General features: G+C 45.6%; 1 protein-coding gene across 2 annotated transcripts in view; it reads right to left on the bottom strand.

Moving 5' to 3' along the window:
• LOC120032883 (netrin-1) overlaps positions 1 to 21,141 on the bottom strand; it is an 86,894-nt gene that overhangs the window by 24,896 nt on the left and 40,857 nt on the right. Inside the window, exons 3-4 of one of the 2 annotated variants that reach the window (XM_038979108.1) lie at positions 16,846 to 17,034; positions 1,991 to 2,140 (exon numbers count right to left, since the gene is read on the bottom strand). In XM_038979108.1, coding sequence (XP_038835036.1) covers positions 1,991 to 2,140; positions 16,846 to 17,034 — 339 coding nt within the window. The remainder of the gene's footprint in view (positions 1 to 1,990; positions 2,141 to 16,845; positions 17,035 to 21,141) is intronic. The other variant, XM_038979109.1, reaches the window with a different exon arrangement.

Here is a 21,141-nt window from a genome sequence, read left to right as displayed (position 1 = left end):
TCTACTTCACCCTCTCGTGTCGGCTATTCACAGAGGCAGGAAGTTGACATTGAAGTAAGCCATGCATAAAGAGAGCTCCTATTATCTCCAAAGGAGCAGGATGGTAACATTAGATGTAGATATAAAACATAATGCATTTTGTTACACTGGCGGCAAAAGGGTGATAAAACCACCGAAACAGGTGAGTAAGCAGTGAGGGGAAGCAAGGACAGAGAAGCACAGATACAGCTGTATGAGAACACATAGATAAAAGGAAAGGGTGGAAATCTAGATAAGATACACAGGAAAGGAAAAGAGAGTACAATAGCAGTGTACCGTCATGCATAGATGAAGATTCTGTGTGGTAAAGGAAGAAAGAATCGAGTCTTTTGATCAACGCCTCTGATTGGATTAGGTTGCAGGACTTATCCCAATCGGGCAGTATAGTATAAAGTACTGTATACTGTATATAAACATTAGGAATCTAAAAGTTTACTGATCATAGGGGCGGCAGGTAAATTAGTGGTTAAGCGTGTTGGGCCAGTAACCAAAAGGTTGCTGCCGTACTGCATTTTAGCAAGGCAGTTAACCCTCAACAACTGCTCGCCGGGCGCCGATGACGTGGACGTCAATTAAGGCAGCCCCCCGTACCTCTTTGATTCAGAGGGGTTGGGTTAAATTCGGAAGACACATTTAAGTTGAATGCATTCAGTTGTACAACTGATTAGGTATCCCCTTTCCCTTAATTGTTTAATTTATACAGGCCTAATTTGTTATTTTCTCATTAAGAATCGAAGCGTCTGTCTTGTGACAAGAAAAAAATGTGCTGCCAAAGGCCATGTGGTTTTTACTCCCTACTGATTACTCTGTGTCACTGCTAATCGACCTGCCAAGCCCTGATAGCCGATCAGGATTCAGCCACGCGTGCCAGATCACATAATAATAATAATGAGCCTGTTTCTCATAATCAACTCGTATGGTCTGATTTATGGCCCTCTACATTGGAAAGTATATGAAGTCAGAGATATGACATTTTATCCCTCCCTATTAAAACTGAAATTGGCAGGAGGTTTCAGTATCGCTAAATGTTAATGGGAAGGGCTTTAAAAAAGATTATTTAGCAATTATTGAAGAAACTAAATATTTGTGTTGATCTGATCGCTGGGACCTCAGCATCTCCAAGTTTCACACCTCCGACTGAGTGGCGCGACTTTCCCAGGAAAATGAAAGATATCAGATTCCAATGTAGTTTTTAGGTTTAATTATCCCCTTGGCTTGGACATTGGCTTTTGTTTAACCTCCGAATCATAATGTTATTGACCAAAAGCAGCAATTAAAATGTATTGTTTTGGGGTCTGAAAACAAATGCCCAAAAATTCAGATATTTTTGGTTTGAGATGCCGATTGCCCTTGGTCATTGGCCCTTTTCCCTTTTTAGCCAATGAGGGACACTGGTGGATCCTAAAGTTGGTGTTCGTTAACTAGGCTCTGGACTTGGCACTGTTGGATTTATGGGGACTGTCAACATGGGGAGGTTGAGACTTCACAGAGGATTCTGGGGGATGATTTGTTTATTTTAGCTTTCAGATTTACCGGTTGGTCAGAACACTGTGACTAAATGCTTGTCTGAGGAAACCAATGGAAGAGAGAAGGAAGAAAAGTAGGATTCTGTGCCATGTAGTGTGAGTTTTTCAAGCCAGGATAGAGTGGGAGGGAGGGAGGGAGGGAGGGAGGGAGGGAGGGAGGGAGGGAGGGAGGGAGGGAGGGAGGGAGGGTGGGTGGGTGGGTGGGTGGTTTGGTGGTTGGTTGGGAGGGGGGTTGGTGGTTGGTTGGGAGGGGGTTTGGTGGTTGGTTGGGTGAGTGAGTTTGTTCCTTTTTGTAAGTTGTCAATTTTCTTTGTGGAGGTGTGCATGAAAGTTTCAAGCATAGAGATGGAATGGGCAAAAGTCATATGTGGCTGGTGGCTGGTGAAGCAAGTTCAGGCAACTAGGAAAGGCTGGGTTCCACGTACTTATGCAGGGGGCAATGGGCGAGCGACTCTGCTGGTAGCCTTTAGCGCAGCGGTTGCACGTGATACCAGTCACGCCGTCTTTACAGGGACATTGACCCGTGGTTTGGTTACAGGTTTTGCCAGCAGCACCCACGGGATGGCAATCACATGCTGTGAGGAACAGAAGAGAAGAGGTAAGAGAACACACGTTTGGCGTGGGTGGGGACACAAAAACACGTAACACCCATATACAGAGAGAGCACAAATACAGTACAAAACAACAACAACAGCAGTGGTGGTGGTAACAACAGGGTTGGAAACGTGAGCGTCGAGGACAGAAGAGACAGTGAAGCTTGTGAGGCTTGCTGCAGGAAGAGTGACAGGACTTGGGTCCACAACATGACAAGCTTGACTTGCAGTGCCATCGCTGCAAGAACCCACGAACAGCATACACCCAGCATATTCAAACTGGCATACAGTAATAGTTGACATTGACTGCTGGGAATCGTTAGCTCTTTTTTTGTGGGAAAGAAGGAGAATAGAGCAGGCGACTGTGTTTACTAGATGATTAAATCGGAGTGATAATCCTGATTGGCTGTTTTTTATTAATCAGTGGTTTGAGTCTGGAACCAAAATGGCTGTCAGATTTCCTCTCTGCCTGGGGAGTCTATCTAAGACATATGCTTCAGGAATGCAGCATTTTTTGCCTGCACTAGGCTAACCCCAACCCCCTGTCTTTATTTTCAACTAAACCCACAGTTGGTCTATCTTGCCAACTAAACTCACTATATCAAGTTTGATAAAGTGTCCAATAACAGGTCAACAGTGATAATATATAATGGTAAACTATAGGAAAAGTTTTTCCTTGTGTTTGTTTGTACTGTCATATCCAGGCATGGTGTGGTTACCATAACGATATGTCACACATGACACAAATCCTATATTCTAATCAATACCAGGACTTCTCTAACAATCATTCCTCTAGTCAGCAAGCCCCGAAGCTCCATGAGACGTTATTGCCAGGGTAGCAGAACTATGTGACTTGGGTCTGGTTGTGTGCGTCCCATGGGCTGTGTTCCGTGTGGAATGTTTACAGTATGCCCTATAGAACAACCAACGATGTCGGGGTTTCAGCAAATTACTGGTTTTCAGCCAATGATGTCGGGTTTTAGCCTGCGGGCGTATTGTCCTTCAGAATGACCCCTCCCTACATCTCTCTAGTGTCTCTTGTCACTATGAGAATCATCAAAGGTCTCAGTTTGAGCTATGCAATTTGAGGTTTTGTGGGTATAAGCGGTTACACTGGTGTTACAGACCACAATGTGCATTCTCATTCCCCATGGTGGGAATGTTATGTGAATGTTGCTTAGCCTCTGCTTTTAACTGGAACTCTACTAAATGACTGGATCTAAAGACATTCCAGAAAATGTTGAGATTAGGTACAAGATTTTATGAGAAGCTTTTGTATTTTGGTTGATTCATACAGGCTATGAGCCAGTCTCTCTCTCTCTCTCTCTTGCTCTCGCTCAATTCAATTCAAGGGGCTTTATTGGCATGGGAAAACATATGTTAACATTGCCAAAGCAAGTGAAGTAGATAATATACAAAAGTGAAATAAACAATAAAAATGAACAGTAAACATTACACTCACAGAAGTTCCAAAAGAATAAAGACATCACAAATGTCATATTATGTACATATACAGTGTTATAACGATATACAAATGATTAAAGTACAAACGGGAAAATAAATAAGCATAAATATGGGTTGTATTTGCAATGGTGTTTGTTCTTCACTGGTTGACCTTTTCTTGTTGCAACAGGTCACAAATCTTGCTGCTGTGATGGCACACTGTGGTATTTCACCCAGTAGATATGGGAGTTTATCAAAATCGGGTTTGTTTTTTAATTCTTTGTGGATCTGTGTAATCTGAGGGAAATGTGTCTCTAATATGGTCATACATTGGGCAGGAGGTAAGGAAGTGGAGCTCAGTTTCCACCTCATTTTGTGGGCAATGTGCACATAGCCTGTCTTCTCGAGAACCAAGTCTGCCTACGCAGCCTTTCTCAATAGCAAGGCTATGCTCACTGAGTCTGTACATAGTCAAAGCTTTCCTTAAGTTTTGGTCAATCACTTTTGATGGCATAGAATGCCCTTCTTGCCTTGTCTCTCAGATCGTTCACAGCTTTGTGGAAGTTACCTGTGGCGCTGATGTTTAGGCCAAGGTATGTATAGTTTTTTTTGTGTGCTCTAGGGCAACGGTGTCTAGATGGAATTTGTAATTGTGGTCCTGGCGACTGGACCTTTTATGAAACACCATTATTTTGGTCTTACTGAGACTTACTGTCTGGGCCCAGGTCTGGCCGAATCTGTGTAGAAGATCTAGGTGCTGCTGTAGGCCCTCCTTGGTTGGTGACAGAAGCACCAGATCATCAGCAAAAAGTAGACATTTGACTTCAGATTCTAGTAGGGTGAGGCTGGGTGCTGCAGACTTTTCTAGTGCCCGCGCCAATTCGTTGATATATATGTTGAAGAGGGTGGGGCTTAAGCTGCATCCCTGTCTCACTCCACAGCCCTGTGGGAAGAAATGTGTGTGTTTTTTGCCTATTTTAACCGCACACTTGTTGTTTGTGTACATGGATTTTATCATGTTTTTCCCCAACACCACTTTCCATCAATTTGTATAGCAGACCCTCATGCCAAATTGAGTCAAAGGCTTTTTTGAAATCAACAAAGCATAAGAAGACTTTGCCTTTGCTTTGGTTTGTTTGTTTGTTAATTAGGGTGTGCAGGCTCAATACGTGGTCTGTCGTACGATAATTTGGTAAAAAGCCAATTTAACATTTGCTCAGTACAATTGTTTTCACTGAGGAAATGTATGAGTCTGCTGTTAATGATAATGTTAATAATGTTAATGTTGATGATAATGCAGAGGATTTTCCCAAGGTTGCTGTTGACGCATATCCCACGGTATTTATTGGGGTCAAATGTGTCTCCACATTTGTGGATTGGGGTTATTTTTGGTTCCAAATATTGGGGAAGATGCCAGAGCTAAGGATGATGTTAAAGAGGTTTAGTATAGTCAATTGGAATTTGTTGTCTATATATTTTATCATTTCATTGAGGATACCATCAACACCACATGCCTTTTTGGGTTGGAGGGTTTTTATTTTGTCCTGTAGTTCATTCAAGGTAATAGGAAAAGCTGTCTTCAATAAAGTATGGGGATTCTAGTGTGGGGATAGGTAGCACACAGGAGGACATTTTTCTCTGTTAAGATCATTTCCTTTTGAATTTCTAGCCCAATTTCTAGTCCAATGTAAAATGTTCCTGTTTTGATTAATATAATGTAGTGAGTTATGTCTGCTCTATACCAAATTAGCATACACCCCTGAGTCCCTTACCTGTTTATCACCTAGTAGTTTGGTGAATGGGACTACCAGCTCTTGTAGGACTACCAGCTCTTGGTCCTCAGACAGAAGGTCTAGGGTGTGCTGGGTGTTTGGACACCAGAGTTTAGACACACTGTGTTTGGGGAAAAGTATTTTTTTCTTGTATATATTTTCCATTTGAGTCCATAAGGAGTACAATCTGTGTCTTGTGTATGTCCTCAGTGGGTGTGGGGGGGTTGTCAGGAGGGCTTATCAGGGTGGCTGACAGGGGGGGGTGCTCAGAGGGGGCGAGATCCCCTGGGCTTGGGGTTCTTCATTTGTCTGTTCTGCTGTGATGTCGACGCTATGGTCAGGGTCTGGTGTGGACTGTTCTGCTGTGGTGTCGAGACTTTTGTCGGGAGCTGAGGTGGGCTGTTCTGCTGGCTTCTCTGCGGGGGTGGGCACCTCTCTAGTGGGTTGTTCTCTGTCACACGCCATCCCCCTCAACCTCTCCTCCAGCAGTCTAATCCTCTCCTCTAGTGCTCTGTTCTTCTCCTGCTCTTGCTTTTTATATTGTTGAAGTTGTCTCACCACAGTCCAGAGTGCAGATGTCTCTCTCCACCTCCAGCTCTCGGGGTCTGGTTAAGGGGGTGTTGTTGTGCTGGACTGTTGTCTGGGTCTGTGCTGACTGGAGTGTAATCACCTGCTGTTCCAGCTCCACCTGCCATACACCCAGCTGGGTAAATGTATCCGACATTTCAATGAGGGGGTTGTACTCTGTGCTGGGAGGTTGACTTTCCGCGTCTGTGGGGTTATATAATGAAGAGGTCTGGTCTGACCCGCTCGGGGTGGGGGTATCTTTCTCAAGGGAGAGATTCTCCTGCTGGGCTAATTATTTGATTAGGTGAAAGTCCAGTTGAAACTGTTTGGTGTTGCCCTGTACCATTACTGTTCCTGACTTATAGAGAGTTATATTAGCTGACTCCGAGTCCTCGTTGTTTAGTATCCTGAGTTTCCACCCCTCGTTAACCCCCCCCCCCTCTTAACAGTGTGCAAATATAGCACTGTGCCATGCCAGGGGATGGTTTGTGTGGAAGATGAGGTTGCTGATGTTCCCATTTTTATAATAGTCAACAAAAATTATCTCTTGATTTTCCATAAGGAGCTTCATTTTGTGATCTTTTCTTGCCTTATCATTCTTTACATACACAGGGTTCTGTATTTTAATTACCTCTGAACAGCAGGAGACAGCTTCTAAGGCCTCTCCATTTGGTTGGAGTAGACTGTGCGACTCTCCTGCCATTGTTGGGCTAAAGGGCTCTGACACCTCTCACTTGACCCGTCAGTGCTAATTGAAGTCCGTATAAAGTAATGTATTTTTATTCTTGGTTTTTGGAAATATGTTGGATGGTGTTTTCAGGTTTCTGTTGTTTTCCAGAGCATCTGCTGTATAGCGTTGGAATAATAATCTTTGGTAGTTGTAAGCCTTCCAGGTGATTCCGTCCAAAATCAGGTTGTAGGTTTTGAGTTATGATTTGGTTGTGAAGGTTATGCTGTAGAGGGTAGCATCCTGTATATGTTCCTGACAAAAAAATCCAAGTTTATCTAACACTAAATCTATCTTTTTTTAAAGAACATGCTGAAAAATGCAGGAGCTCATCTGATCATGACCTCTCTCTCTTTGTCTGTATTATGTGAGTCAGTAGCTGTTGCTGCTACTCTCGCTTATCTTAATCAGACAACGAAGGGGGAATCCGTAGCCCTCCCCCTCTGTTATCAGGCCGGCGGGCTTTAAAGCGAGTGTAACGATTACCACTTTCAGGCCAATCTGTCACCAGGTTTCATTGCCTCATTTTGTCTGGGAGAGGTGGGGAGTGTTGGAGGCTAGAAAACAGAGAGGGAGAGACAAAGAAAAAAGGGGGGGGCTTACACAACCTATAAACAAGTGTCGAGGCCAATCGGGCACGTCTTCAGGCACGTAAATTGAAGAGCCTGTCAGTGGGGCGGAGGGTGAGTGGGGTAGGGGGGGTATTAGGGAGGGCAAAGTGCGGCCCTTTTCAGAGCTTCTGAGAGCTAGCACCGTGTTTTTAAGAGCGTCTGCCCCACTAACCACAGCTTAAGCCTGCCAGTAAATCAAGTTGCTCCGCACATGGTCTGCAGGTGGGCCGCTCTTTTTCGATTGTTCTCTCGTTTTCTCTCTCATTCTCTGACTCTCTCGTTCTCTCGCTCGCTCATGCTCTCTCTCTCTCTCAATTTCAATTCAGTTCAACGGGCTTTATTGGCATGGGAAACACATGTTTACATTTCCAAAGCAAGTGAAATAGATAATAAACAAAAGTGAAATAAAGAATATAAAATGAACAGTAAACATTACACTCACAAACGAATAGAGACATTTCATGTCATATTATGGCTATATACAGTGTTGCAACGATGGGCAAATAGTTAAAGTACAAAAAAGGAAAATAAATAAACATAAATATGGGTTGTATTTACAATGGTGTCTCTCTCCTCCTGCCCTTTCTGACTGCTACAGCCTGCTGGGGACCCACCTGGTGAGAGTTTAAGCTTTAAGTGTGTGTCCACTTAGCACTTAAGTAGCTACGTTATCCTGCTATCCTTCCTCACAGCTACTCCAGATGGCTGGGCAAGATAGGGACACTAGCTAGCAAAAAAGGCTAACTCCTTCCATCCTCTAGGCCTCATTCACACACACTTGTAGAGGGCAGAGAAAGTGCTAATGAGCTCCTCATGATGAGCTAGTTACAGGGGCTAGCTAGGTTAGCAAAAAGGCTAGCTCCTTCCAACCTCTTTGACACACACTTGAAGTGGGGAGAAAGTGCTTCTCTTGGTCCTCAAGATAAGCTAGTTAAAGGAGCAGTCTGGGAGAGAATAGGCCTTTTTATATGAGCCTGGGGAACCCTGGCTTTTTACAACCCATTAAAGTACTAAGCCAGTTGAGGAGCTCTGAAGATTGAGGGACTTGGTCCTGTATATAAATGTTTCGTTCCTCTATATGAAGACCTTGGAGAGGCTCAGATGGAGCTAGGATTGAGTTCCCTACTAGTGTAACACACACACACACACACTTTGAGGAGGGAGTTGCACATAAGAGTGAAAAATGTTCTTGGTTAATGGGGAAGGTGATGGAAGGCATTTCAAAGGAGCTCGCTCTTCATAGGAGACGATCATTGCTCAATGTGAGAATTTCTTTACTCTGCCAATCGTTTACCATAAAGCCCGCGTTTGAAGTTTGAACTGTAATGCTCCCCCTCAGTTTGGGTTTGTGCGTTCGGTGCCTATAAGAATAATTTGTTGGCTGTTGGATAAGGCCCAACCCGAGCCATGTCTGTGTTCTATTATAATTAGGTTTCTACTGGTCCGCAAAAAATGTGGAGAGGAGAGATGAAATAATGTTACATGACTCAGGCCTTTTTTCAATTACATGTTTATCTGATACAGGGAATGTCTCTCAATTTGGGTTTTCATAAGTTTTGGTATTTTATTGATTTAAAAAAATTGGAAACCTTAGGGATGTCACACTTTTGGCCAAGGCAAGAGCCTATGGGCATAGAGACAATATTATTCTGATATAGTTGCCATTTTACATGCAACACAATACATGTAAGTCATTGTAATTGACAACAGCAACAAAAAGATGACTTTCTTTTTCATTTCCAGAGAAGTTATGAAAAACACTATTTTTTAAATCCCTAACATATTGTTATTTATGGTTAATAAAGTTCTACAGTGCAAAAGACATATGGAGAGGAGAACGTAATAGCTTCTACATGTTATTCTAACTGAAGGTACGTTTCCTTTGACAAAGACATTTTTGTTCTGTTTGTAAAACTTGTTCCTCATGGTTCAGCTCACTGAAGTAATTACACATTGGCTGATGTTACTGTGTGAATTACGATGAAAGTAATGGCACTAATATGGTATCCTGCTGCACTAAGCTTGGTATTTCTCTTAAAATAATAACTTTCAGACACTCCTTTTATCGTCAGATTTTTAAAGCATCATAACCAAAGATCCAAGGCTGGTGTCAGTGATTCAGTTTCTTTACCGTTATCACAGCATCTGACTATTACTTGGCCACAAACCTCCTAAAAGGGGTGCCATGGCAGCCAGCGTATCAAACTCTTCATCAACTCAACTAATATTTGACGTGCTGAGTTTGTTCGATCCGGATCCAGACCACCCAGAGAGCTTCTACCTTTTTGCTCACCTTGGCTATCATACCATGTTAATGAACTATCTATACGACCTGGGATTTAGGCCCAACCACCTGTGGTATCAACAATAGGTGCCCTATCCAATAAACTCTATGCATGATGGGCCTTGGGCCACGCCCGGACACTGTGCCAAAATGTGATATTATTATAGCTCTACCAACAAAGGTGTTGGAGAAACGAACAAGATGCACCTTCCAAAAGTAGTCACTTAGGGCCCAGGTCCTCAATCAAAATGCATTCTGTGTTTACGCTCTAGTCAATGAGGGGTGAAGCCATAAATCTAGGCTCTGGGCACTGTTCTTTCTGGGCCAAAATGGCCGGTTGCTCTCAGTTTCCTTCGCAATGGTCTCACATGGGAGTCATTTGAAGTGATCGAGTTTCTCATATAAAAGCAAGACTCTGTACTCTTCTCCCCTCTTGTATTGCTAAAGGGCTTATTCTGTCCAAGAGCTACCCAGCAAAGGTTCCCGTTGAACAATAAATAACTGAGGGCCTTAATTGCTGTCACTTTAGTGTAGCTGCATGGTGTGTATTTATGTCACTGGTGGAGCGAACAGAAATTAGTTACGCGGTTTTAGTTTTCATTGAATTATCTTGAGTTATGATATGCCAGACTTTAAATAATTTTACAAGCTAAGCACGAGATGGTTCATAGGAGTTGATCATATATAATAGGTAAAGCACTGTATGTGGTAACTTCATTAACACTGTCACGTTCCTGACCTGTTTTCTGTTAGTTTTGTATGTGTTAGTTGGTCAGGACGTGAGTTTGGGTGGGCAGTCTATGTTTTCTGTTTCTATGTTGGTTTAAAGGGTGACCTGATATGGCTCTCAATTAGAGGCAGGTGGTTTTCATTTCCTCTGATTGAGAGTCATATTAAGGTAGGTGTTTTCACACTGTTTGTTTGTGGGTGGTTGTCTCCTGTGTCAGTGTCTGTATGTTACGCCACACGGGACTGTTTTCGGTTTTGTTTGTTCGTTCGTTTTATGTAGTCAGTTTTCCTGTTATTGCGTTCTTCGTGTTTCATGTAAGTTCGTCGTCCAGGTCTGTCTACATCGTTTATTTGTTTTGTTAATTATTCAAGTGTAGTTCGTTTTTTCGTCTTGTTTAAATAAATCATGTCATCACACAACGCTGCATTTTGGTTCAATCCCTGCTCCTCCTCTTCGGATGAAGAGGAGGAGGAAAGCCGTTACAGAACCACCCACCGATCCAGAACCAAGCAGCGTGAGTTCGAGCAGTGGACATGGGAGGACGTGTTAAATGGAAAAGGTTGCTACACATGGGAGGAGATCCGAGCTGGAAGAGATCGCCATCCATGGGAACAGCTGGAGGCGATTAGGAGAGCGGAGGCAACGGGAGAGAGAGACCGGATTTATGAAGGTACGCGGCTAGCACGGAAGCCCGTGAAGAAACCCCAAAAATTTCTTGGGGGGGGGGCTAAGAGGTAGTGGGCCAAGGGCAGGTAGGAGACCTGCGCCCACTTCCCAGGCTAACCGTGGAGAGCGGGAGTACGGGCAGACGCCGTGTTACGCAGTAGAGCGCACGGTGTCTCCTGTACGTGTGCATAGCCCGGTGCGGGTTATTCCACCTCCCCGCACTGGTAGGGCTAGATTGGGCATTGAGCCAGGTGCCATGATGCCGGCTCAACGCGTCTGGTCTCCAGTGCGTCTCCTCGGGCCGGCATACATGGCACCAGCCTTACGCATGGTGTCCCCGGTTCGCCTACATAGCCCGGTGCGGGTTATTCCACCTCCCCGCACTGGTCGGGCGACGGGGAGCATTCAACCAGGTAAGGTTGGGCAGGCTCAATGCTCAAGGGAGCCAGTACGCTTGCACGGTCCGGTATTTCCGGCGCTACCTCCCCGCCCCAGCCCAGTACCACCAGTGCCTACACCACGCACCAGGCTTCCAGTGCGTTTTCAGAGCCCTGTTCCTCCTCCACGCACTCTTCCTATGGTGCGTGTCTCCAGCCCAGTGCCTCCAGTTCCGGCACCACGCACTAAGCCACCTGTGCGTCTCCAGAGCCCTGTACACACTGTTCCTTCTCCCCGTACTCGTCCTGATGTGCGTGCCCTCAGCCCGGTGCCACCAGTGCCGGTACCACGCACCAGGCAAATAGTACGCTTTGAGAGTCCAGTGTGCCCTGTCCCTGCTCCCCGCACTAGCATGAAGGTGCGTGTCCTTAGCCCGGTGCCTCCAGTTCCGGCACCACGCACCAGGCCTACAGTGCGTCTCAGCCGGCCAGAGTCTGCCGTCTGCCCAACGGCGCCTGAGCTGTCCGTCTGCCAAGCGCCGCATGAACTGCCCGTCTGCCATGAGCCTTCAAAGCCGCCCGTCTGCCATGAGCCTGCAAAGCCGCCCGTCTGCCATGAGCCTACAGAGCCTTCCGCCAGACAGGAGCCGCTAGAGCCTTCCGCCAGACAGGAGCCGCTAGAGCCTTCCGCCAGACAGGAGCAGCAAAAGCCTTCCGCCAGACAGGATCAGCCAGAGCCATCCGTCTCCGCAGCGCCATCTGAGCCATCCGTCTCCGCAGCGCCATCTGAGCCATCCGTCTCCTCAGCGCCGTCTGAGCCATCCGTCTCCCCAGCGCCGTCTGAGCCATCCGTCTCCCCAGCGCCATCTGAGCCATCCGTCTCCCCAGCGCCGTCTGAGCCATCCGTCTGTCCCGAGCCATTAGAGCCGCCCGTCTGTCCCGAGCCGTCAGAGCCGTTAGTCAGTCAGGAGCCGCTAGAGCCATTCGTCAGTCAGGATCTGCCAGAGCCGCCAACCAGACAGGATCTGCCAGAGCCGCCAACCAGACAGGATCTGCCAGAGCCGCCAACCAGACAGGATCTGCCAGAGCCGCCAACCAGACAGGATCTGCCAGAGCCGCCAACCAGACAGGATCTGCCAGAGCCGCCAACCAGACAGGATCTGCCAGAGCCGCCAGCGAGCCATGAGCGTCCAGAGCCGTCAGCCAGCCATGAGCGTCCAGAGCCGTCAGCCAGCCATGAGCGTCCAGAGCCGTCAGCCAGCCATGAGCGTCCAGAGCCGTCAGCCAGCCATGAGCGTCCAGAGCCGTCAGCCAGCCATGAGCGTCCAGAGCCATCAGCCAGCCATGAGCGTCCAGAGCCGTCAGCCAGTCATGAGCTGCCCCTCAGCCCAGAGCTGCCATTGATCCAGAACTGTCCCTCAGTCCAGAGCTGTCTCTCTGTCCGGAGCTGCCCTTCAGTCCGGAGTTGCCCCTCTATCCTGAGCTACCTCTCTATCCTGACCTACCTCTCGGTCTTGAGCTATCTCTCTATCCCGGTGCTGCCCCTTGTCCTGGTGCTGCCCCTTATCTTAAGGTTAACATTTAAATTAAGTGGGTGTAAGATGAGGGTGGTCATTCTAAGGGGGAGACGTAAGCTGGGATTGACTATGGTGGGGTGGGGACCTCGCCCAGAGCCTGAGCCACCACCGTGGTCAGATGCCCACCCAGACCCTCCCCTAGACTTTGTGCTGGTGCGCCCGGAGTTCGCACCTTGAGGGGGGGGTTATGTCACGTTCCTGACCTGTTTTCTGTTAGTTTTGTATGTGTTAGTTGGTCAGGACGTGAGTTTGGGTGGGCAGTCTATGTTTTCTGTTTCTATGTTGGTTTAAAAGGGTGACCTGATATGGCTCTCAATTAGAGGCAGGTGGTTTTCATTTCCTCTGATTGAGAGTCATATTAAGGTAGGTGTTTTCACACTGTTTGTTTGTGGGTGGTTGTCTCCTGTGTCAGTGTCTGTATGTTATGCCACACGGGACTGTTTTCGGTTTTGTTTGTTCGTTCGTTTTATGTAGTCAGTTTTCCTGTTATTGCGTTCTTCGTGTTTCATGTAAGTTCGTCGTCCAGGTCTGTCTACATCGTTTATTTGTTTTGTTAATTATTCAAGTGTAGTTCGTTTTTTCGTCTTGTTTAAATAAATCATGTCATCACACAATGCTGCATTTTGGTTCAATCCCTGCTCCTCCTCTTCGGATGAAGAGGAGGAGGAAAGCCGTTACAAACACAGAGACAGAGAGACCGAGAGAGACTGTGTGTCTCTACGTACGTCTGCCCAGCTCTCACACATCACACCGAATGTCGATCTAGCGTTCGGATCTGGCGTTCGGATCTGGCGTTCGGATCTGGCGTTCGGATCTGGCGTTCGGATCTGGCGTTCGGATCTGGCGTTCGGATCTAGCGTTCAGCGCGCTCTGTTTTATTTTTCACTCGGTTCGCAAATTACGTTCAGAGGTGTTAAGTACTCTCGGCCAGCAAATGCTATTGGTGTGTCTGAGCCCTAAGGCTTGTAAACTTCTCGAGAACATAAGCAAGAAGCTTGACTCAATCCTCACTAGATTCGAAAAATAAAAAACACAGATGTAGACTCCATTCCTAAAATCTTCCTGAAATAAAAACTGGAACCATATCATATTCCACAACCTCCGTTAAAAACATCACATATAAAGTAACAGGAGGGATGTGTACAGTTTGGCCATCAAGTTAGCAGCAGCAAAGAGGGAGAGAATCAAGCCGTTACAAGCATGAGTCAAAAAGATGAAGGCCAGCCTGGAAAAAGAGAGAGAAAGAAAGACATGCAAAAGAAGACATTGAGATGATGGAGGAGGCACAGAGAGAGTTCTCAGTTTTCCATGTCGGTAGCGTTGGCAGTTGGTGCAATCAAAGGAGTCAAGAGACGTTCAGAGCCCCACATGTCCCGGATGCACACGTACAGTTCAGAATTAGATGCCTAGAGGTCCACACTGATGCATTTTTCACAGCTTTTTGACAAGTTGTTTTGACATAATATTTAAGGCATCAGTATAGTAAGTCTCCTGCCATTAAATAATGGACATAATATTGAATTAATAATTGACAGTAAATCCTAACATTCTATGACTGTTTTTTTTAAACTAGGAAACTAGAACTACTTGCAAAATGTCAACAGAAATAAAGATGGTTACTCTAGGCTCTGCAGTAGCTATAGACCCAAATAGTCATTGTGCGTATTGAGGGTTTTGAGTGGCATTTCAACTTTGGCTTAACTAACTACTCAAAGCTGCAGTGAATCCATTAGCGAATTCCTGCTAGTTTGTTGACCCTAATTCAGCTACGCCTGAGAAATCCTCCGTGGCCTCTGACACACACACACACACACACACACACACACACACATACATATACACTGCCTCGGAAATCCTCTGTGGCCTCTGACTCAGAACCAGAGGTCTTCATTAGCTCTCCAAGTAAAGCAAATCATTTTTAATAAAAAGCCAGAGTAAAAGGGTTCACCTGGGAGTAAGATGGATTATTCATTTTGGTCCTTATTAAAATCTGCTACGGTTCTGAAAATAGGGGTAAAAGACTAGCAGTAGTCTTTTGATAGTGGAGCTTCGCACACATATGGGGAGCACTGCGGCATAAATATAAATTAATAAATATAATTGATGAATAAATGTCATTGAATTAAAATGTTAATTGAATTAAATCTGATTATTTAAGTCAACACTGTGATAAAATGCATCAGTAGACTTAAAGCTATCACAGGGAAACCCACCATGAGAGTGAGTTATGGTGCTGAAAGAATCAAATCTTGTCCATGTGAAAAAGGGATGGATTTGAAAAACAATAGAGGTGAAATCCCCAACAGTTAGACAGCCTCAGAGATGGGGAGGGTATATAGTATGGGGGTTAGTGATACAAAGCCTCCCGTGATGGATGTCTGGTTGCATTCCGAATCGACATTCCCTGAAGTGTTCATGTCAGTTGGGAACACCGTAAGAATGGGATGGATGGATGTTTGGGTTAGGTTCCATGACTTTTGTTATTAGGACTTTTTTCATGCAGAAGAAGGAATCATGCTGGATGTGGTGTTTGGATAAACCGGTTTACTCTCAATCGCTCTCTTTCTGTCAAATCTTTCAGAAATGTAACTTTATAGCAAATTCATGTTTTGCAGTTATGTGAAAATATGACATTGAACAGACACAAGCAAATAATCACAAACAATACAGGAAATATACACTTATTCCACATTCATACTGTCGTGTTGATGTCAGGTGTGGATAAATGAAGAAAACATTATAACAGTTGAAATACATCGACTTAGGCATCCCTCCTCCTGTGAATAGTGTCTATGGCTTATCTATGGGTTGAGCTGCACAGATGCACTTTTTTCTCAGACAGACAAGACAGCCTCTCTGTCAAACTGATTGTTTAGTTTGTTTATTTACCTCCTCCGTGAATAATGTGGGAAAACATGGAGCTCTAACAATCAGCCAGAGGCTAATATTTCCCTTTTATGCGCCCTTGGAAGGAAGCGCTCTAAAGAGTGTGTGTGTGTGTGTGTGTGGGTGTGGGTGTGGGTGTGGGTGTGGGTGTGGGTGTGGTGTGGTGTGGTGTGGTGTGGTGTGGTGTGGTGTGGTGTGGTGTGTGTGTGTGGTGTGAAGTGAATGCGGGGCACGTTCGAGGTGTCACCGGGCCTTGTTTGAACAGAACTTTAGCTCCCTGTTATCTTTCCCTTCAGCTATAGGAGGTTTGAAAACTTTGTCTTTCTTCTCCTTCTCTCTTTCTTTTTACCCTCTTCTCTCCCGAGGTGAAGGCCAAACATGTCAGGAAATTGCGGCGTCCTTTACACCCTCCCACTGCCTGATGAACCCTGATGAGCACACGTGCGTAGAAGTGCCCCACCCCCCTCCTGTCGCCTCCTACCCATCCCAGAATTCCTCTCACTCATCTGACCGGCGCCTCGCCGGGGATCACTTCACACCTCTCCTGTTTGTTTTGCTTGCCCCGTCACCCCCCCCGATCCCTCGCCTCAAATGAAGCCAAATAACTCTGTGTCAGTGAGGAGACCCCCCAAACCCCTACCTCATCACAGGCTCCCGCTGACCCATCTCCACTGACAGAGCTGGACGGGGGTAAGACAGACCAGGAATGTATGGATCACTGTGTTTATCAAATTCTCCTGATTCTGCCCTTAACTTTTACATAGGAGATGTCCCACCCACATAACGTAGTGGTTATCTCTAGGTTCTCCTCTGACTTTGCAGTTAGTTATTCACCAGTCAACATGGCTAGCTGGGTTATTAAATAAATAAATAAAAATCACAATATGCTGTTTTCAGATGAGGAGAATTTCTAAATGTACTCTATTTATGACAGTGTAACTTTGGATACCAGTTGTGTATCATAGAGCTACATGTCACTATAGCGACAAGAGAGACCCAGAGTTAACAGTCAGACCAGGACAGAAGCCCTCACCAGACCCCTCATACCTTTGCAGGCTTTCCTGTGAGAGATGGTTTTGGACAGGTCTCTGTAGTAACCCTCCTTGCAGTAGTGACAGTGGCGTCCGGCCGTGTTGTGGCGACAGTTGAGACAGACTCCTCCGCTCTTCCTCCCAGACAGCTTGTACAGCTCCATGTTGAAACGGCATCGCCTGGCATGCAGGTTACAGTTACAGGCTGCGGAGACAGAAAGAAAGGAAGGGAGATATTGCATTTTTAAACAACCTATATTGGCACATTTCAACTTATTTGCAAAGCGAATTCAATGCCAAATCAACATTTAATGCCCCCCCCCCAAAAAAAAACACTGCATAGAAGGAGAGAGAGAGAGAGAGAGAGAATAAACAGAAGAGCTGAGAAGAGAAAAGAATAAAGGGAAGAACAAAGGGAAAATGTATCAAATACATTCTTCAATTGAATTACAAACTCTATAGATTACTGCACTGTATCTACACCGCCTCTGGATGCCCACACCCCGATTATCAGTCTGGTGCCTGACAACCGATAAAGCGTGGTGAATAATTACAGTATTCTGTACGTGTTTGTTTACCAGATATACAAATCCTACTTGACACCTGGGCCTCAGCAGATCAGCCCCCCCCCCAAGGTAAAATACTGTGAGAGTTAACTTCCCTGATAATGAGGTCAAGCACTGAGCTGAGTCGAGTTGTTTTCGCTCTCTCTTGTTCTCTCTCTTTCTCTCCATTTCTCTCTTCCTCTCTCACTCTGCCCTCCCCTCTCTCTCAAGGTTATTCTCTCCTCCTAGAAGACTCTACCAGACAATGTTTCAGTACAGTATTATCATTCCACACCAAATCCCCGGTCGTGTTTGCTGCTGGTTTACTAATGAATAAAGCTGCTACGGCCGAGTTTAATTAGCCAGCTGATGTTTATTCATGACTCGTCGTTTGGCTTAACTTCATTAAACCCCCCGTCTGACTATACACACACACACACACACACACACACACACACACACACACACACACACACACACACACACACACCAGTCTCGTCCGGGACTCCCTTCCTCGTCAATGATTTACCACAGGACACAATAGTTCCACTACAATGTACAGTACCAAATACTGCATCACAATGCCAATGCCACAGGAGGGGAGAGGGAGGAAACATGTTGATAGGGCTCCACCCTGACACATCTGCCCATGTTTTTCAGCCCACTCCCTCCCGAAACACACACTCAAGTAGGCTACTTCCTGTTACCATGTGCCCATCACAATCTATGGAATAGAGTCGCTTCTCAGCTTGCACCAGTTAAAACAAAGATCCATTGAAGGGCTGTGGTGTTTTAGTCCAGACACTGTAATTAGCTCCTTCACACAAGTTATGTTAGAGACTGGAGAGGAGTCTCAGGGGGTCCACACACAGCTCAGTCCCTTATCTGTAGAGTCTGGTTTCCCAGCTCTCTACCGGACCCCAGGGGTCCTTAATTAGGGCTGTCCTCTTTGCTTGTTTTCTTCCCGCTCTGGGACTGTTGATTTTTAGTTGCCTGGGCTCACACTGGGCTTTAGCCTCCTCACCTCTCACTGCCTTAGAGGCATCACGGTGGAAAACTACCCATCTGCCTTGGGGGCATCTCATAGGAAACCTATCCGTCCCTTAACCCTCTTGCCTGGAGGCCCGGAGGTTTAGGGATTGCTGGCAGAGAGAGTTAAGGAACGGACACACCAGTAGCGTTTACCGGCAGAGAGTACTTAGCACCTCTGAACAGAGTGGCAGCCGTAATTTGCCATCCAATTCTACATGTAGAATCGGGCGAACACGTCGGCAGTCACACGCCCACAGTGTGTTTTAGTGGTGGTCTCTAAAACACTGCTCCCGAACGAACGGCAGATGGACACTCTGTGCGGTGTGTCCGCTCCCTCAGGCTGCCGGATCACTGCTCAGACTGCTCCAGGCAGCTCTATAGTTACACTACCCAGACTCCTTCACTCCCTGTCTAATGGTGGGAGCAGGGATTACAACAACTGGGCAATATACATTCATTCTCTCCATCTTTACAAGAACAGAGATATGCTACAGGGCATGTTGGCTATTATACAGTATGCAACTGGGATGCAAAGGTGTAATACGCTTCAAGCTTCAGTAATTGGTTCCAATTGCGACCAATAGGAAAGAGCAAAACACACTTTATCTAAACTTCTGGTTCTTAGAACCTTATAAAGTGATAGACCTGCATCACAATAGCCCGTACAGAGTCAGACTTCTTGTCTTCCGTTAAATCCTCCCGGGGGTTGAGAGTGGCTCCAGCAATGCATTGCACCGTGCTCTCAATGCACTGAGAAAGAAATGCTACATGACATTTAACCGAGCAACATATGAATATCAAGGTGTTTTATGAGTACAAACTGTTTTAACGATTACATCATTCTGGTAGTTTCCTTTTCTGCTAGATTTAATGAAAAACAATTGAAGATAAAAGCTGACGTGCCGCTTGCTTGTCTGGTATTGGCTTATCGCGTTTCCTGCAATGTTGTGATGTCATTCAGGCTTCATTCAACCCTTATCCATTCACTCATGTGGAGTTCCCCCTTTCATGAGTTCAACCAAATGATCATCTTGCTTTGTCTTGGTGGTAACTATGGCGATACAGCCGCTCGTCATTGAATACCTGTTATACTTGTGTGTTTTTTCTATATTTCAGCGCTCTGAAGACAAGGCGCGTGTTGTTTTAACACCTGCATTGACCTGGGACATTCTCTGTGCTGAGGTTTCACAGCAGCAGCTCTTCCTGACAGGCCTCATCTGAAGTTGAGACACCTCTACAGTCACAGAGGAACTAGAGGAGGCTGGAGAGCAACCCCCACTGGTGCTGTTAAACACACACACCGCGCAAACATACGCAACCACACACTTCTACGGTGGGATTCCTGTGATGAGTCCCCAGCCAAATGAGAGAAAGAGAACAATTGTGTTCCACTACTTTCAACACTGATGCACACAAACAGAAGTAAGCTAGTCACACCTGCTCCTTGGGCCAGGCAGGATTCAGGGTGACTGCCCTTCAATAGAGAACCACACAAAAGCTGCAGGCGCCTCGCTCCTGCCAGACCTTTCAGCGCACACACCTATATGACCATGAGACTCCAATGCACCTCAACACACACACACACACACACACACACACGGGAATGCCTGGCATGTACTGTGTGTTTTGAAGTGCATTCTCTCTCCCCCATTTACCAACTGTACAGCCCGTCATTGTAAATAAGAATTTGTTCTTAACTGACTTGCCTAGTTAAATAAAGGTTAAATAAATGAATAAAATACACATGTTGTCTTCAGGGCATGAGAACACATTTTTTACTATTACGAAAGTGAGGTGATAACTGAAAATATTCAACGAGGAGACATGACACAATTATTTATAGTGCAATTACTACTTGTTTTGTTTCATATAAATGAAACACACTGGACATTTAATGTAAGATTGAATCTGGAAGTTAAAAATTAGACCGGGAAGCAAAAGTGTGGTAATTTTCAAACCCCATAGGGCTATCAACTCTAACCCTTCAGGTTGGGTTCCCGTGGCAACCCACCACTAGTTAATGACCCACAGGTAGTAAAATGTGTTAACTGATCCCTTTAACCACATATAATTGAGTTAGCCGGATCCAGTCCTCCTAACGACACTCACACCTACTGTAAAGGGGACTGTTAATCCCCCAAATAAGTGTAATTTGTATTTTTTTAAAGTAATTTGAATTATAACCCCTAAGAAAAAATATCAGAAAGAAAAATACTGTGGTATTTGCGGGCAATATAAAATGAGACCTAGGCCTATCAGTTGTTACTGTTTCTTGCACATCCTGAGAAACACCCCACATTGGACCACCAGAGAGAGTTGGATCGAAAGAGAGTGTGTTTGTGTGTGTGTTGCAAAATTGGCAGATGTTCGCCGAACGGTCCCCAGGCTCTTGGACTGACCCCATTGCTATCACTAACACACAGCCCTGCTTTCTCATTTTCCTAATTAACGAGAAAGTTTGACCCTGGGAGTCAAGCTCAAGTTGCGATATGTTCCACTCGACAAATGTTGGTCTAGTTTCATATAGCGATGGATTTGTTCAGGAAATTGACTGCTACGAACTTCATTGGAGCCATATAAAACCTTCATTAGAGCCTGATCACCCACTCTGCAAGATGTTTTCAAAAATGTTCATCTCACTATCCGTCCGCCCAACCACCCGTCCATCCGTTGTAACATTCAGGGGTCACAGACTGACCTGAGTCCTGTCATCGATATTCCACAAACACCGCAAA

This window comes from Salvelinus namaycush, chromosome 39, assembly GCF_016432855.1.
Source record: "Salvelinus namaycush isolate Seneca chromosome 39, SaNama_1.0, whole genome shotgun sequence".
Lineage (NCBI taxonomy): Eukaryota > Metazoa > Chordata > Actinopteri > Salmoniformes > Salmonidae > Salvelinus > Salvelinus namaycush.
This window is presented reverse-complemented; position numbering and strand designations above follow the sequence as displayed.